At 30.1% G+C, this 16,188-nt stretch overlaps 1 protein-coding gene across 1 annotated transcript in view; it reads right to left on the bottom strand.

The window, feature by feature from the left end:
• Positions 1-16,188, bottom strand: part of LOC110033140 (alpha-aminoadipic semialdehyde synthase) — a gene marked incomplete in the record, with an annotated part of 112,360 nt that overhangs the window by 49,953 nt on the left and 46,219 nt on the right. The window contains 1 exon segment of the mRNA XM_020737027.1: positions 5,922-6,093. Within this exon segment, the coding sequence (XP_020592686.1) occupies positions 5,922-6,093 (172 nt within the window).

Here is a 16,188-nt window from a genome sequence, read left to right as displayed (position 1 = left end):
TGGGATGATTTGCAATGTTTGCCACAAAGAAGAGAGATGGATTTCTCTATTGATTTAATGTAAAGTGCAAAATAAATAGTAAAAGCACCTTATAGAATGACAATCAAGGAGTTTCAAAAATTAAAGAGTCAACTACGAGACTTATTGGAGAAAGAATTTATCTGACCAAGCACTTCCCCTTGGGGGGCTCCAGTACTTTTATTAAGATGAATGATGAGAACTTAAAGTTATGTATTGATTATCAAAAATTAAATAAGCTCACAATTAAAAATAAATACATATTTTTAAGAATTGATGATCTCTTTGATCAATTGAAAGGGGCATCTGTATTTTCTAAAATTCATCAGCCCCCAGGTCTTCACCAGTTAAGAATTAAAGAAGATAATATAGCAAAGATTGCTTTCATTATTATATATGGGCATTATGAGTGTGATGATGTCTTTTGTGTTATCAAATGCTCCGTCTTTATGAATCTTATAAGCAGAAAGTTTAAACAATAGATGGATTTGTGATAGTTTTTAATGATGATATTCTAATCTATTCTAATGATGAACCTCATTATACAGATCATCTTCGAGCCATTCTGCAGAAGCTAAAGAAAATATGTCAAGTTGTCAAAGTGTGAATCCTGATTGAGGAGCATATCATTCTTGGGGCATATCATTAGCAGTGAAGGTATCATGGTGGACTATAGCAAGGATGTAGTGATTGCCAATTAGCCTAGAATAACCAATGCTACAGAAATTCAGACTTTCATAGGTCTGGCATGTTATTATAAGAGATCCATTGAATGGTTCTCTCGAACTGCATTGCCTTGGTCTAGACTGACTCAAAAGATGGTGAAATTTGAGCGGACAGATTGTTGTGAGAAAGCTCTCTAGAAGTTGAAGTGCTTGATGACAACTCCAGTATTGACAATCCTCTCGGTGATAGAAGACTTCCAGATTTACAGTAATGCGTCTTTAAAAGGACTTGGATGTGTGCTTATTCAAAATTGGAAGGCAATTTCTTATGCTTCTAGAAAATTGAATAATCATGGGAAAAATTATCCAACATAATTTTGAGCTAGTAGTAGTTTTTTATTTTTCTTTTTGCTTTTAAAATATGGAGATTTATTTTTATGGAATTAGGTGCGAAGCATTCACTGATTAACAAAGCTTGAAATATATTTTCACACAGGAGGCAAAGGAGATGGCTTGAGCTCATTAAAAATTTGGGGAATTCACATACATACCACAAAAAACTATTATATTTACATATCAATCACTTAAAATCTAGTATTTACTATTCTACCACCTAAAACTTCTCTATTCATAAAAAATATCACTCCTACCTTTTCTGTTAACTCTCAGTTCGACAAACCCTCATCCTGTGCGACAACACCACCTCCGTGATTCATTTACAGCTCAGAGCTCTCCCAACACCTACCATTCTACATCCTCATCGCTCCACTGTTTCCATCAGCAAAGCTTGTCTTCATTTATGTGCAACTCAATTTTGCTACATTGTGTGGAAAAATAGGGCACCTTGAACTTGTCCCTCTCACGAATCAAAGTGATAGAGGCGTCAATTACTTGATTTTGCCATTTCTCTATCAAACTAGCAGAGATATTGACAGATCATGATTTCGTGAGGTGATGCAACCACTTCTTTCCATAAATCATCTCTGCAGATTTAGAAAATCCAGCAGATGATTGAAGACGAGCGACTGACAGTAGGAATAGAGCAACGAAGCTGCAACATAGCTATTGGGAGATTACGAGCTGCAAACGTGAAAGGGATAAGATGCAAACGAAGGAGAAACAAAGATAGACAGAGTTGCATTTTTTAGGGTGTTGGGCCATTTTAGGTGCTGTAATGGCAAATATTAGGTTTTAGGTGTTAGATAGGTAAATAGAGTAGTTTTAAGTGGTATGTATGTAAATTTCCCTAGAAATTGCTATACGGATAGATAATAAAATCCCGGGAAAGCAAATGCAGTTGCAGAAGCGCTAAGCAAGAAAGCAGGTGGCAATGCTAATTAGATAATTACACAACAAGAACTAATTAAAGATATGGAATGCTTGCAATTATCTGTAGTGGTATCAAATGATCAAAGTTTAGCACTACTGAGTTCAATGTCAATTCAACCAATTTTGAAAGACAGAATATGAGATGCATTGAAACAAGATACAAAATTTCATAAAATATCAAACGAAGTGAATGCATATCAGATGGATAAATATGACATCGATGCATATAAGCTGTTGAGATACAAGAAAAATATTTGTATTCCTGATGTGAATGGTTTATGTAAAAAATATTATGAGGCACAATATTCAAGCTACACAATATATCCAAGAAGCAACAAGATGTATCACAAACAGAAAAGTTTATTATGGTGGTGGGGGCTAAAGCATCATGTAGCAGAGCTCGTGACAAAGTGTCCTACCTATCGAGTGATTAAAGCTGACCATCAGAAGTCGAGTGAGTTGTTACCACAGTTGTATATACCATAGTGAAAATAAGAGGAAATTGCTATGGATTTTATGATTAGGCTACTTAGGTCAAAGCAAGGCCATCATGCCATATGGGTGATTATTGATCATCTACTAAATTTGCACTTTTATTGCCAATCAGACAAATAGACTTTGTGGATAAGCTAGCTAGATATGTAGATGAAATTGTACATCTTAGAGTCCCGGTCAATTGTATAAGATCGAGATGGTAGATTTACTTCCAGATTATGAAGGAAACCTCATGAATCTTTGGGTACTCAAATGACACTCATTACAACTTTTCTTCTCTAAACAGATTGTCAATCAAAAAGAACGATTCAAGTCTTAGAAGACCGGCTTAGACTTTGAGTGTTGACTTTGTTAAAAATTAGAAACTCTATACATCTCAAGGAATTTACCTATAATAATAACTTTCAGACCAATATCGATATGACTACTTATGAAGCCCTATATGGAAGGAAATGATGGCACCTCTTTGTTGAGTGAAAATTAACGAACGAAAATTAATCAGTGTTGATTTAATTGATGAAACAATTGAGAAAATTTGGTCGATTTGTGATAAGACTAAGAGTAGTCCAAAATATGCAGAGGAAGTATTAACATATTAAGCACCGACCAGTGGAATTTGAAGTGGGGAAATTTATTTTTTTGAAGGTCAGTATGATGAAAGATGCTAAGCGTTTTGGAAAGTTTGATAAGTTGAGTCAATGATATGTTGGTCCGTATGAAAAAGTAGAGAATATTGGGAAGGTTGCTTATAGGCTTGCCCTACGTACACATATGTAAAGGGTGCATAATGTGTTCCATATCTCTTTACTGCAAGAAATTAATTACTGATGATGCTAGAAAAATCATTATAGACCCCATAAATGTTCAATCTGACCTGACATTTGTGGATGAAAAAGAAAAAATCATAGATTATGATGTGGAGCAGTTCAGAAGTAGAGATTCTTTTTTTTTCGTGTATTATGGAAGCATCAAACTAAAAAAGATGCTACTTGGGAGAATAAATTTGAAATGAGAGAAAACTATTCACACATTTTTAATTGAGATATTAATTATGTTTTTTCACTTTAAATTTCTAGGTCGAACTTTTTATAAGGATAGGAGATTATAATAATAACATGTTAAAAAAATGAATTTACGGCTAAGACACACGTTTTACATGTATCGATCAGAAGTCTACCACCATCATGGGAGTGTATACAAGGATTATTCCTCGTCTCCTCTCATTTTAACACACCGCACACAAAAGGCAAGGGAGAGATTTAGAGAGAAACGGTGAGCGTGAATGTCAGGGGAAAGGAATCGAGGAATAATAAACCGAAGAAGAAGAAGAAGATGATGATGAGGAAAGGAAGGAAGAGGAGACAAGCGGCTCACTTATTTCATCTTTTCCTTCCATTCTCACAATAGAACGAACGTGACAGACACTCGAGCGATTCACTTGAACGTTTTGTGTTCAGAGATGCATGGTCCCAAGCATCTCAACTCTTCCAAGGCTAGACACGAGCATGAGCGACAAATATGGAAGAAATTGAGCCCTCGTGCGTTTGTTCCTTGTTTGAGGAAGAAGAAGATTGAGGCTTCATGTGCACTAATCGAGCACAAGAAGAGGGTGGACTTGTGCAGCTTTTTCCTCACCGAGAGAGATATTCGAGCTTATTTCTGCATGGTCCGAGTGTAGAAGCATCAACCACAATAATCAGTGAGGGTTTTATCATCCTTAAGTAACAAATTTTATTTCTAGATAATTTGATTTAAACTCAAAAAAATCCTAATAACTAATTCCTTAAATTATGATTGAAAATTATTTAAGATTTGACATAGAGGTTGAAATCGAAAAGAGGAAAAGAGAAATTAAAGGTATGATATCTATAAGCAAAAACTAAATATCTAATTTTTTATTTACTATTTTGTTTAGTTGTAAATTTAAGCTAAATTTTCAAAAGCAATAATTAAAGCTCTATTACAAAATTTTAATCAAATGCACTTGAGTAATAAGGTTTCCATATTTCATAAAATTTCAAAAATTTAATGATATTAATGCATATAATTTTATTGGTTTATTACACATGCATGTTTAATTAATTAAGGAGTTTAATGTTATAAAAGAAAGATAACTTAGTAACATAAAAGAACAAATTAATAGAAATTAATTAAATTTAAATTATTATTATGGTTGAGCCAAATGAATATAGGATCGAGGAAAGGATAGTGAGCCAAATAAAATATGATACATGCATACATATGAAGTCACCCCATATGATATTGGTTGGAGAAGTGATGTATCTGTGTACAAATGTAAATGGAAATAAAAATTGTAAAGAATACTTAATATTTTGTTAGGTTCGGAAAATGCAAACATATATTTTTAAATTATATGTTAATGCGGTGACTCCCAATAACGAAAAATGTAAAAAAATGAAAAAACAGAAAATTATTTCCTTCACTGTTCATTTTAAGTATGGTTACAACAATTTATTTACAAAAAAAAAATATTTTTAAATGAAAATTATTGTAATTTAGAAGCATTTGTCTACTCAGTAGTTTAATTTAAACATTCAATTGCTGACATTTTATAGACAAATATGTTATATGATAGATGGATCCTAGAGTACATATACAAGCACCAAGGAGCACATGTCGATAGGTACTTTATTCTAATTTATTTCAAGTCAGTTATAAAATTAAAATCGGTAAGAACTATTGTAAATTAAAGTTTTTTTTAAATAGAATGGCTCGTGTTTTGGATTTTGTGTTATAGATTTCATTTTAATTATAAAATGAAACTGTTATATAGTTTCTTCCATCCAACTGATCATTCCCTACTTGGTAATTTTAAGCTCTCCGGTTGGGTCGTGACATAAAACAAATCAAACAAGACCCAAAATATTAGGATGATGCTCAACAATAATCATAAATTTAATTTTTTGAAATATTAAAATATGTCGCTTGTCTGATATTATTGAAGACTAAATGACTTGAGTGAAGTTTCATCATGCCTCACACTCTTATTCTTGGATGTCTTCAAAATAGAAGGCAAGATGAGGAATCAATTTCTTTAATAAGCAATGGCAGACAGCTCAATAACACCTACTTTAACTAAATCTAAACAGGCAACATTATTTCATTCACAAGAAAAATTACATCCAATAAAACAATTTAAGATTCACACATTTATTATTTACGCTTTAAAATCCTGCCTTTAAAATGGGGCATATATCCAACAGAAGATTGACAAATGAAACAAAAGAATATAAAACAACTGATGTTCACAAAAGCATGAGACAAAAGGATTAAATGAAATGTTAATGAATAGAAGTCAACAGAAACCCCAAAAAAAATACAAAATTAGTATTCGCGTCATACCAAAACTAGATAATCATAAATGTTGCAATTGTTACGAGAATGGGCAACTACCTGAAGAAAGGCTTCTCAATGGTCGTCAATTGGTTGACAAACTCAATAGAACCCCCAATATCACAAGTAATATCTGAAACTCCAACAAGACGGGATCCATTCTTTGCTAGCTCTTGTATTTGCTTTGTAGTAAGCAAACGAAGAAATCTACTTTCCCAATACATGCAATTGACTAACAAAAAATATATATTGGTTTAGATGTGCGTGCATAGATTAAGTAACATGAAATCTAATCCAATTATGAGCTGATGGATGGCAGAAAAATTAAAATAATTAGTTACAAGCATTCAATGAACCTAATAAAATATGTGCATTCAAAACTTTCTATAGAAGCCGTTTTTAAAATATGTCAAGTGTGCTTCCTTCCAATCAAATATAATAAACATCAAAAGCCCGAACAAAGCCTTCGCCTACCTGACTTGTTTTCTTTACTAAAGCCACCAAGGTGATAAGCCTCACCAAAAATAATTGAGGTTGTTAGTTGTTTCATTTTAAATCCTACCACAATCAACCTTCCTAAAAGAAGATTTAACTTGGATGTCCACCACTTGAAGTGAGATCATATCAGTTGGCCTGTATTTTCTATTGAAAGCTGAAATATTTTGAGCAGCTTCATTTATCAACATCAAGCTAAAAGCCAACTTTGATTATCATAGAGTCACAACCATCCGTTTATGTCCAGCCATTTACTTACATGTACAGAAAAATTCATCAGGCACTGTGTATGAATGATCATCACAACAGTGGAGTGTGGAGTCAGAAACTCAAAAACCCCATCATAATCCTTAATCAGTTTTCTAGAATCTAAAGAAAGCTTATGCGGAGCAAGATGAGCGATGGGTGGAGCAGTTAGCCTACATGCTTGAGCATTCAGCACATAGCATCTGTCTATTTCTCTTCCAGAGCAAAACAAAGATGATAAAACTTAATTGTAAAGATAATTAATATAAGAAAACTGTTAAAGAGTGCAATATAAATGGTATATTCTATCAAAAATTCTGAGATGTGATTTTCCTTGAGTAGCTTAATATTATGACGTTTTACTAATTTTATATTTTTATGTTGGTGTAATATTTCTTATGATAATTCCTAAGAAACATGTTCTCAGATGTTCAAAACATTTGTTCCCTCAGGTACGATTCGGTTGTTTGATTGCTTAATTAAACGCTTAACATTCATCTTAAGGAAATGAATTAAGGTCCAATCAAAAAATACCAATTAAAAGCCACATAATTATTTTGGCCACTACTAGTAGTAGTATGCTTGCTGGGCATTCAGTTGATGGGTTCGATGGGTTGCAGTTGACAAGGTCTGTGTAGTGTGCTATTTCCAAAAATATCAAGATTGTTCCCAAGAGCCTAGGCGATTCATCTGTGGCTTATTCAGGATTTGATAATAATTAATTTTATTTTGTGTATTTTAATAGTTTCTAGAGGTAATTCAGTTTCTGTGAGAATGATTATACTAATGTTGAGCACTAGATTAGCTCATTAAATTGAGCTTTAGTTATTTTAAAATGTGCTCAAGTGAAGAATTTATAAAGACTAGATTGCAAAGAAAAATTACTTTGCCTAGTCTATAAGTTTAGGTGTATATTAATGCAAAGTGATTTAGATACTACTGATGTTATAAGGATGATGAACTAATTGAAGTCAATATATCAATATAATTTTTGGCAAATTTGGCAAATTTTACTTTAAAACATATTTTAGAATTTTTAAAAATTATGCGAATATTTTCTATGATTTTTTGGAATATACTTGAATTGAACTTTTTTTTTTACTTTATTAATTGATTATGAAAAATTATTTTATCATTTAATAAGAGAAATTTGAGTTTTATCTTCATTACTGCACACTTTTGTATGATATCCCTCTTATAAAAAGAAAGCAATGCAAAAATACCACTTAAATTCGTTTTTGTTCAGAAAGATCTCTAATGACAGATAACCATATTTTCCAAGTTGATAGATAAGGAAATCGATTTGAACTAACTTGAATTCGAACTGTTTCAAAATTCATTTGAACTGATTCAAACCTAGTTCAGTCCTAGGGTGTGAACCCTTGATCTTTAGGTCAAGTCAATATATTGATGCGTACACAACCTTAGAGAGAGAGCATCATGACATCCTTGCGAGTCGGCAAAAAGAGGATGACGTAGCCCTCATCATTGAGCCATAGCTTGATAGCATAAGATTGTCTGTCGAACTTACAAGAATCTAGAAGAAACTTCCCAAAATGAGGATCTATATATATTTCAAAATGTTCAAAAGGTTCAAGTCAAGTGCACTCAAGGTCAATGTTTTTGTTGTCAAGCGAGGGGGAAGCAATAGTGGCATTCGAGCATGAAATATTGAGAATCTCACTCGGTGTGACCAAGCTAAACCAATGCATAAAGTTCGAGCCAGACTTAAGTTTCAAACAAAATTTAATCAAGGCAAGAACTCACTTGTCATTGTGCTCAATTTTGTGAAGTGAAGATAGATGACTCTGCAAAAGCATATTAGCCAATTCAAAGCAAAAGGAATTTTGATGGAGGGTCTCCTATCACTAATCCATTGTTGTCACCATAACTCGGATCGGGCCATCATCTCTACAACGATTAAATAGAAAACATGTGCAAGCTGAGGTGAATTAGTCTGTAATTGTCAATTACTTTGGTCTATATTTGCAGATTAATTGCCCATGTATTACCTCTTTTCAATACAAAGGATATTAGTTTAAAAGTGTATATTAAGAAGGATAAAGTCTCAAGTTTACCATTGATAATTAATAATTAAATGCAATAAATTTATTTCAGCTTCGAATTTATAAATAATATTGTTACAAAGATTTGTGAGCAAAAATTTCATAATTATCTAATTAACTTTATTATTTATGCTATCATTCTGAATTATGTAAATGAAGGATAATTAACATAAATTTCATGAACATTCATATATGCTTAAATTTTTAATTTTTTACTTGAATATTATTTAGAAAATTCATAAAACTTCAAATTTTAAGAAAATTTCAAAATTTTAGTATTTCTTTACTATATTAAAATATTCATGTTGATTATGTATTAATTAGTGTTAATGAAGCAACTATCTTATGCTTGGAGAATTCGAAATTATTTTTATTTTATTGAATTCACTAAGTTGTTTACATGTAATTCATACACTCTATATAATATTTTTCATTGAAAAATTTTATTATAAGTCTATAAAGAAAAGATATTTTCTCCATTATCCAACCAAAACATTGTACATCAATTCATTTGATATAATTAAATATTCATCCTATTTAAAAATTAAACAAGGTTAATGAAGCAAATATATCATCAAAATATTAAGTTATTCACATATGATTTCTGGTATGAATAATATATTATGATCGAAAATAAAATCAATATGAATTTCTAAAATATTATTTGTTTTCTCTATTACCTAAACAAACTAGTATATCTTAAAACCTTCCATACTGTGTAGATTGGAGCCTCTAATCTAGCCCAAAATATCCTAACAACTACTGCTTTTTGGAGTTCTTTTTAGGGAGGATTTTGGGAAGATATTTAAAGGCTAACACTATCTAGACATTCTTAACCATTCCTTTGCCTATCAACAGAGAACTGGATGAAAAGAAAGCTATGATAATGCTAAGTTTATAAAATTCCAAGTTATATCCATTTTAAGAAAACATAAAGAGAAAATAAAAGAGTCTATCTCATCTAGCTCTTCGATTCCATTAATTTTGTGATTTCTTGTATTCAATATCTATAAGTTATTGCCCCACACTATTTAGCGGCCCTGGATTGGTGTGACTATGGTTACAATTTGGGTATTATAAGTGGAAAAATAAAAGAAAGAATCAAGTTTGTTGTAGTTGTAACCATCTAAACTTTTATAAAAATTATAAAACAATGGTGATTCATTCACATCAGTGACTTCGAGGATGTCTCTAAGAGCCCATAGGCATAATTAGATCATGCAACAAAAACCATACAAAAGAGATAAAGGCCTGTAGGCTCCCATTTGATCAAAGTTCATAAGAAGACAATAAAGAAGAGTTGAATTTTTAAACTTATTTTAAAAAGCTTTTTCTTAAGGGCCCGTTTCGGGCAGCTTATAAGTGCGGGCAGCGTTTTTTAAAAGCTATCTCACGTTTGGAAAATACATTTCGACAGCTCATCCAAAAACGCTGTTAGATTTTTACACTAAACGCAAAGCGCGGGTCGAAACATGCAGGTCACCTGAGGACCGCGTTTCAGGATAAGCTGCTTATCTAGATAAGCACAAGCTGTCCCAAATGCACCCTAAATTTGCAATCAATGATTAATATAATTCCTCCTAGAATTATCTAATAATTTTAACATGTCTAGAATTTCAATATGGATAACATTTCCTCTTATGATAGAGTTTGCTTAGCGATCGATTATATTTACACATAAAAGAATTATTTATACAAAGGCTTAGAAGTCTACATAAAAACAGTCAGAATCTCACTATTCTTTTTCATTTTTTTGCCCTCTACTTTTTAATGTCATGTCGAGCTGTTAAAGGTGAGACTCTCAATTTTATAGGAGGAAGCAAAGCATATAGATCCCTTACTGCAGACGTTCTCTACCATTTCTATATATTATAACTCAAACGAATAACTGTAGAACCTCTTGATACCAAACTCCCCTTTTTTAGTATTGTTGTCGTTGGTTGCCTTCATGCATGTGATACTCTGTATATTCATGGATCCCACTACTGCAGCGACACTAAAGTTGAAAAAATATAGTAGTTTTTTCCCCTTTCAAATAAAATAGAAAAAATGAATCAATCTCCATCAAAAGAAAACTAAAAACGATGTTGCTACACAGGCCACTTCGTTTTTCCTAGTTTTTTATTATATATTTTATGATTGGTTTGAGAGTGCACTAATTCGTTTAAATAAAGTTTTAGTTTCCGATTGATGTGTGTTTCATGGATTTTTCATTTCTATAAGAAATTTATGTCTAGTTAATAATTGAATTATCATTTAAGATGATTTTTGTATGCTATTTCTCATTTTGCATAGAAAGAAAAACATAATCAAAATTACAAAATAGTAGACTGAAAGTAAACTGAGTGCATAATGTTATGCATCTCATTCTCGGTCAACACCACAAAACTCTACATCCTACTTGTTCTGCATCAAAAGTTATATCTTTTAACCGTCTACAATAAAAAAGAATGCAATCAAATTCTAATGGCCTAATGCTTTAACCAGTGTGAATGCAGCGTTGTTCGACAAACTATTAGCTATTACATCTTTAATATTTGTTCCTAAATTTCATATGCCTTGAGTACCACGGATGAAAAGAACTTACAATTTGCCTTCTCCATGTACTGAAAAATACCAATCATGGCTAACCATACGTGTATATGACAAACAACAAAAAATAATGAAGTTGCTTATTCAAACAAAAGTACTTTAACATTTGAACTCTTTGATTAACAAAATCTGATTGAGCCATCTAATTTTACTTCATCAATAGGAAGACTTCGTAATCAGTTCAAACTTATGAACGCCAATAACAACAAGAAGCCTTTGTCCCACCGAGTGAGGTTGGCTACATGAATCCTTTTTCTCTATTATTATTGAGTGTCCAATTTTCATTTAATTCTAATAAATGAGTGAGGTTGGCTACATTAATCCTTTTTCTCTATTATTTCTTATTGAGTGTCCAATTTTCATTTAATTCTAATAAATTAAGATCATTTTTTATACAACATGATCATGTCTTTTTAGGTCTAACTTTACATTTCTTAACAAGTCAAATTTAAAACATCTACCTCCTAATAGGGTCATCAAATGGTTAACGTTTAACGTGACAAAACCATCTAAGACGACTCTCTCTAATCTTGTCTATCGCCAGAACTACTCCAACCCTTTCACGGACAAACACATTTCGCATTTTGTCTTTAACTGTAAAGCCTCCACCTGAAAATTCTCATCTCGACAACATTAAAATTTTATGCTTCTTTTTTTACATGTTGACTCTATAATTTTAATGACAACAAACTCAAAATTGGTGGACCTAGTATTTTCTTATGGAGAAATTTCAAAATCATATGATTATCTTTATATAGAAATCATGAAGTTCGAGATAAATAGGACTAGCTCAATGATCGACTTTGTGAAAAAAGCTCAGTGCTCTACATAATTATGACTAGCTCAATGGTGTAAAGCTTTTAACTTTGTTGATTATATTGATAAAAACATACTAGAATTATAATTTATTTTTAATTAAGAAAATTTATTAAAACATAATAAAAGAGTATATGAAATCGTTTAAATAATTTAAAGCTGCTTATAATATGTTCGAAAATATATTACATTTTTTTTTTTCAAAATAATTATTTTATGATTTTATATTTGCAAATTATCATATTCAATTTCATAAAAACTATAGAATACTATTCACTTGTAGAATTTACTATTCATCCGAAATTCTAGATTTTTTTTTCTTTCTTCTTGGGGAATTAAATTTAATTTAATCCAAATAAAATATCTTAAGACATGTTGTTTTATTTTAAGACAGTTTATTATATGAATATGTATGCATATATATAACATATTTATTTAAAATTCCACAAACCAATCATGGAGTGGCAATTTTTGCATGCATTAACAAGTATTAAAATAAAAGGATTAGTTGCCTTATGAGTTATGAGCAAATTCCAATGTATAGATATTGGAAAAAGCTCTCTACACATTATATAAAATTTGGTGATTTAATACCTTTCCAATCGCACCTAAAGGCATATAATGGTTTTAAAAACAAACTCAATTATTTCCTCATCCTATTTCAATGCCATACATATAGAACTGCAATTTCTGGTTTATTTTCTTTTTGCAAAAAGATAATTTATTAGGAAATATTCTTGTATCAATATATTAGGTTTCCAATTTATTTAAGCAGGTCTAATAGATTTCAAATTTTTAAATGTTGTATTAATGTGTATTATGAAATATTCCATATTCCATTTAAAATTACGTATAATTAAATAGCTTCATTCTATCTATAATTTGGAAAGTTATTTGAACTATATTATTTTTATTAATTCTTTCTACCCTTATAAATAAGAGCAATCTTGTATGAGAAAAAAAGATGAAAATTTAGAGTAAAATTTCAGGAGTTTCACTTTTCATCAAGAGTTCAAAAGAGCATCAAAACATCTTCAAGTTTGAGAAACATACGCGAGTTCATTTAACAATAGCAAGATGTTTGTGCAACAATCGACAAGTCGTAAGATCGATTGAAGATTTAGTTTAAATTTTCATTCGCCATAATATTTCATTAAGTGTTAGTGAAATTTAAAGGTTGTTTAATATTTTTTTTTAATTGGAATATGAAAGATTTTACCTTTTAAATGTGCAATTATGAATTGTAATGGTTTCACCATCTACACTCGGTGTGAAAGTGATTTATTGATTTGATAGTGGGATTCTAGTTCGTAAGTTTTGATAGGTATAGAGAATGTTGGTTTTTCGGGTTTGACTGAACCACTTAAAAAAATTTCTTGCATAATTTATGTTTTATACACCTTTAATTTCATAAACTCTTCTCAAATTAAAATCATTTAAAAAAATTATTAATATTTAATAATAAAACTTTTAGTACACCAAATTAACCCATTCATGGTGTGTCATAACCTTCAAATGCTAACATTCTGCAAAATAAAGCATTGTAAGTCTTTATAAAATTTTCCTTTAAGTCAAAGCGGTACTTTTCTATCACACAATAGGCTCGATGCACGATGCATTCCTTCAGTTCAACCATCCCACTTGAATTATACTAATAACATCCTCATCCACTTTTAACAGTAAACCCCATATATCTAAAACGTTCACTCCTTTTAATTACTCAATCAAAAATTGTTACAACCACGCCACTATATATACCACTACTGAAGTTATATTCCATATATTCAATTTTAGATCTAATCAAACGAAAGGCATTAGATTCTAAAATTGAAATCCATAAGTAATGTTTTTAAATTCTCTATCTAATCTTATTTACAAGAATGATATCATTAGTGAAAAGCATACATCAGGGTACATCCTCCAGCAAATGTTCAGTAAGAACATCCATAACTAAAGTAAAAGGATATGGGCTTAAAGTTGATCATTGATGTAATCTAATTGAAATAGATAAATACTTGGTCAATCCTCCTTATGTTCGAAAACAAGTAACAGCTACAACATACTTATCTTTAATGACTTGAATAAAATCAATATCAACATATTTTCTTTCAAGAACTCTCCAAAGTACTACTCTTGGAAACCTATGATAAACTTTCTCTAAATCAACAAAAATCATATGTAGATCCTCCTTAATCTCTTTGTACTTCTGCATCAAACAACTTAACAAATGTATAGCTTCCATAATAAACTTGTTTGCAACATAAATCCAAAATAATTTTAAGAAATTTTTGTATCACATTGTAACTTAAGTTCAATTATTATCTCTCATAATTTTAATGTATGACACATTCCTCTATAATTTACACACTCTTGTGCATCCCCTTTATTCTTAAAAAAAAGGACTAATATACTCTTTCTCCACTCACCTGACAATCTTTTGTTTTTAAATTAATATTAAAAATCTTAATAAGCCAAGAAATTATCAGATCTCCTCCTGAACATTTCCACACTTCTAATGGAATACTATCAAGTACTACTATTTTTCCGCACCTCATTTTCTTTACAGCCTCCTTAACTTCGTTTTACAAAGACGGTGGTGAACATAAAAAATTTTTTATTATTTACGATATAAAGATCATTAAAGTCAACCATTATTTTACGATTTTCATTGAAAAGTTGATCAAAATATCTCACTCAACTATCTCGAATATTCTCATTATTTTCAACCTTAATACATTTAACTTAACTAAATCTTTATTTTTTTTTATCTCTTTGTTTGACTAGTTTATAAATATATCTTTTACTCTCTTTAGTATTCTAATCTATTAAGAGATCATTAAAAAGTAAAAGTCTTAGCATCACAAATTATCACTTAGAGTCCCTATAGGACATCATTTTTTTTAATTCACCAAATTTTACATCTAAACTAATTTTTACAGCATAACTTCTTTTTTGTATTTTTTTTTTCCACATTATTATTCCACTATCAGCTCTTTTAATTCATAGGAGTTCTTTTTATTCTCCCATCACAATTTTTGCAAGTTAATTTATCTAACATAATATTAGCTTCTTTATGAACATTTCAAATATAATTCTACGATAATAATTCATCGTATTTTTTATATTTTAACCCTTCCTCTTAAAATCCAAAATTAATAATCAATGTTGGATACTTAAATTTCCACTTGAAATAACCTTACAATATTTACAATCTCAACAATCTGTTTTTTTTCAAAAGAAAATAATATTTTTGTGTTATATTATATCAATTTTTAAAAGTTATGATATGTTCATATTTTCTCCTAAATAAAATATTAGAAATAACAAAATCATAAGCTAAAATATAATATAATTGGGTTCTACCTTCTTCATTAGTTACTATAAAACCAATACCATCATGAATGCTTCTAAAATTTTCTACCACTCTACAGGCATATCCATTTAAACCTCCTTCAATAAAATTTTTTTGTTCGAAAGATATCATTTGAATTAATTTTTCTATATCATTCAAAAATGTTCATTTGTACAGATATCAAACCTACTTAAGAATCATAAACATTTATAATATTAAGAGTTTTAGTATCAAAAAAAAAATTTAGAACTATAATTATATCTCTAATTCTATTAATTTTTACAATTTTAGAACTATAATTATATCTCTAATTCTGTTAATTTTTACAATAGTATCTTTTAAATTCTTATTTTTAATTACACGTACACTAATTTAGGTATGGCACATACCTGAATACAAAAGTTTAAAACCTAAGCTATCAATCTTCTTATTTTCTTCCAAACTCATATAGTTTCTTGAATGCACAAAATATTTAACTTCCTATGAATCATAATATCTACTAATTCCATTAATTTGCCAGCAATAGTACATATATTCCAAATTTCTATCATAATATTAAACTTGTGATGCCAATTAAATTTAATCTTGTTAGACAAACAAAGTCTAAATATATATGAAAAATGTCCAAATATTTTTTTTTCCAGCTAAATCCAAAACCTCCATAACCCTGCCAATATCAATTTCAATACCATTATGAATAGCTTTCTAGTTTTAACTTCTTGCAAAACTATCATGATTGCATTATTAGTAAATGGTTAAT

This window comes from Phalaenopsis equestris, unplaced genomic scaffold (genome assembly GCF_001263595.1).
Source record: "Phalaenopsis equestris unplaced genomic scaffold, ASM126359v1 Scaffold001097, whole genome shotgun sequence".
NCBI classification, from domain to species: domain Eukaryota; kingdom Viridiplantae; phylum Streptophyta; class Magnoliopsida; order Asparagales; family Orchidaceae; genus Phalaenopsis; species Phalaenopsis equestris.
This window is presented reverse-complemented; position numbering and strand designations above follow the sequence as displayed.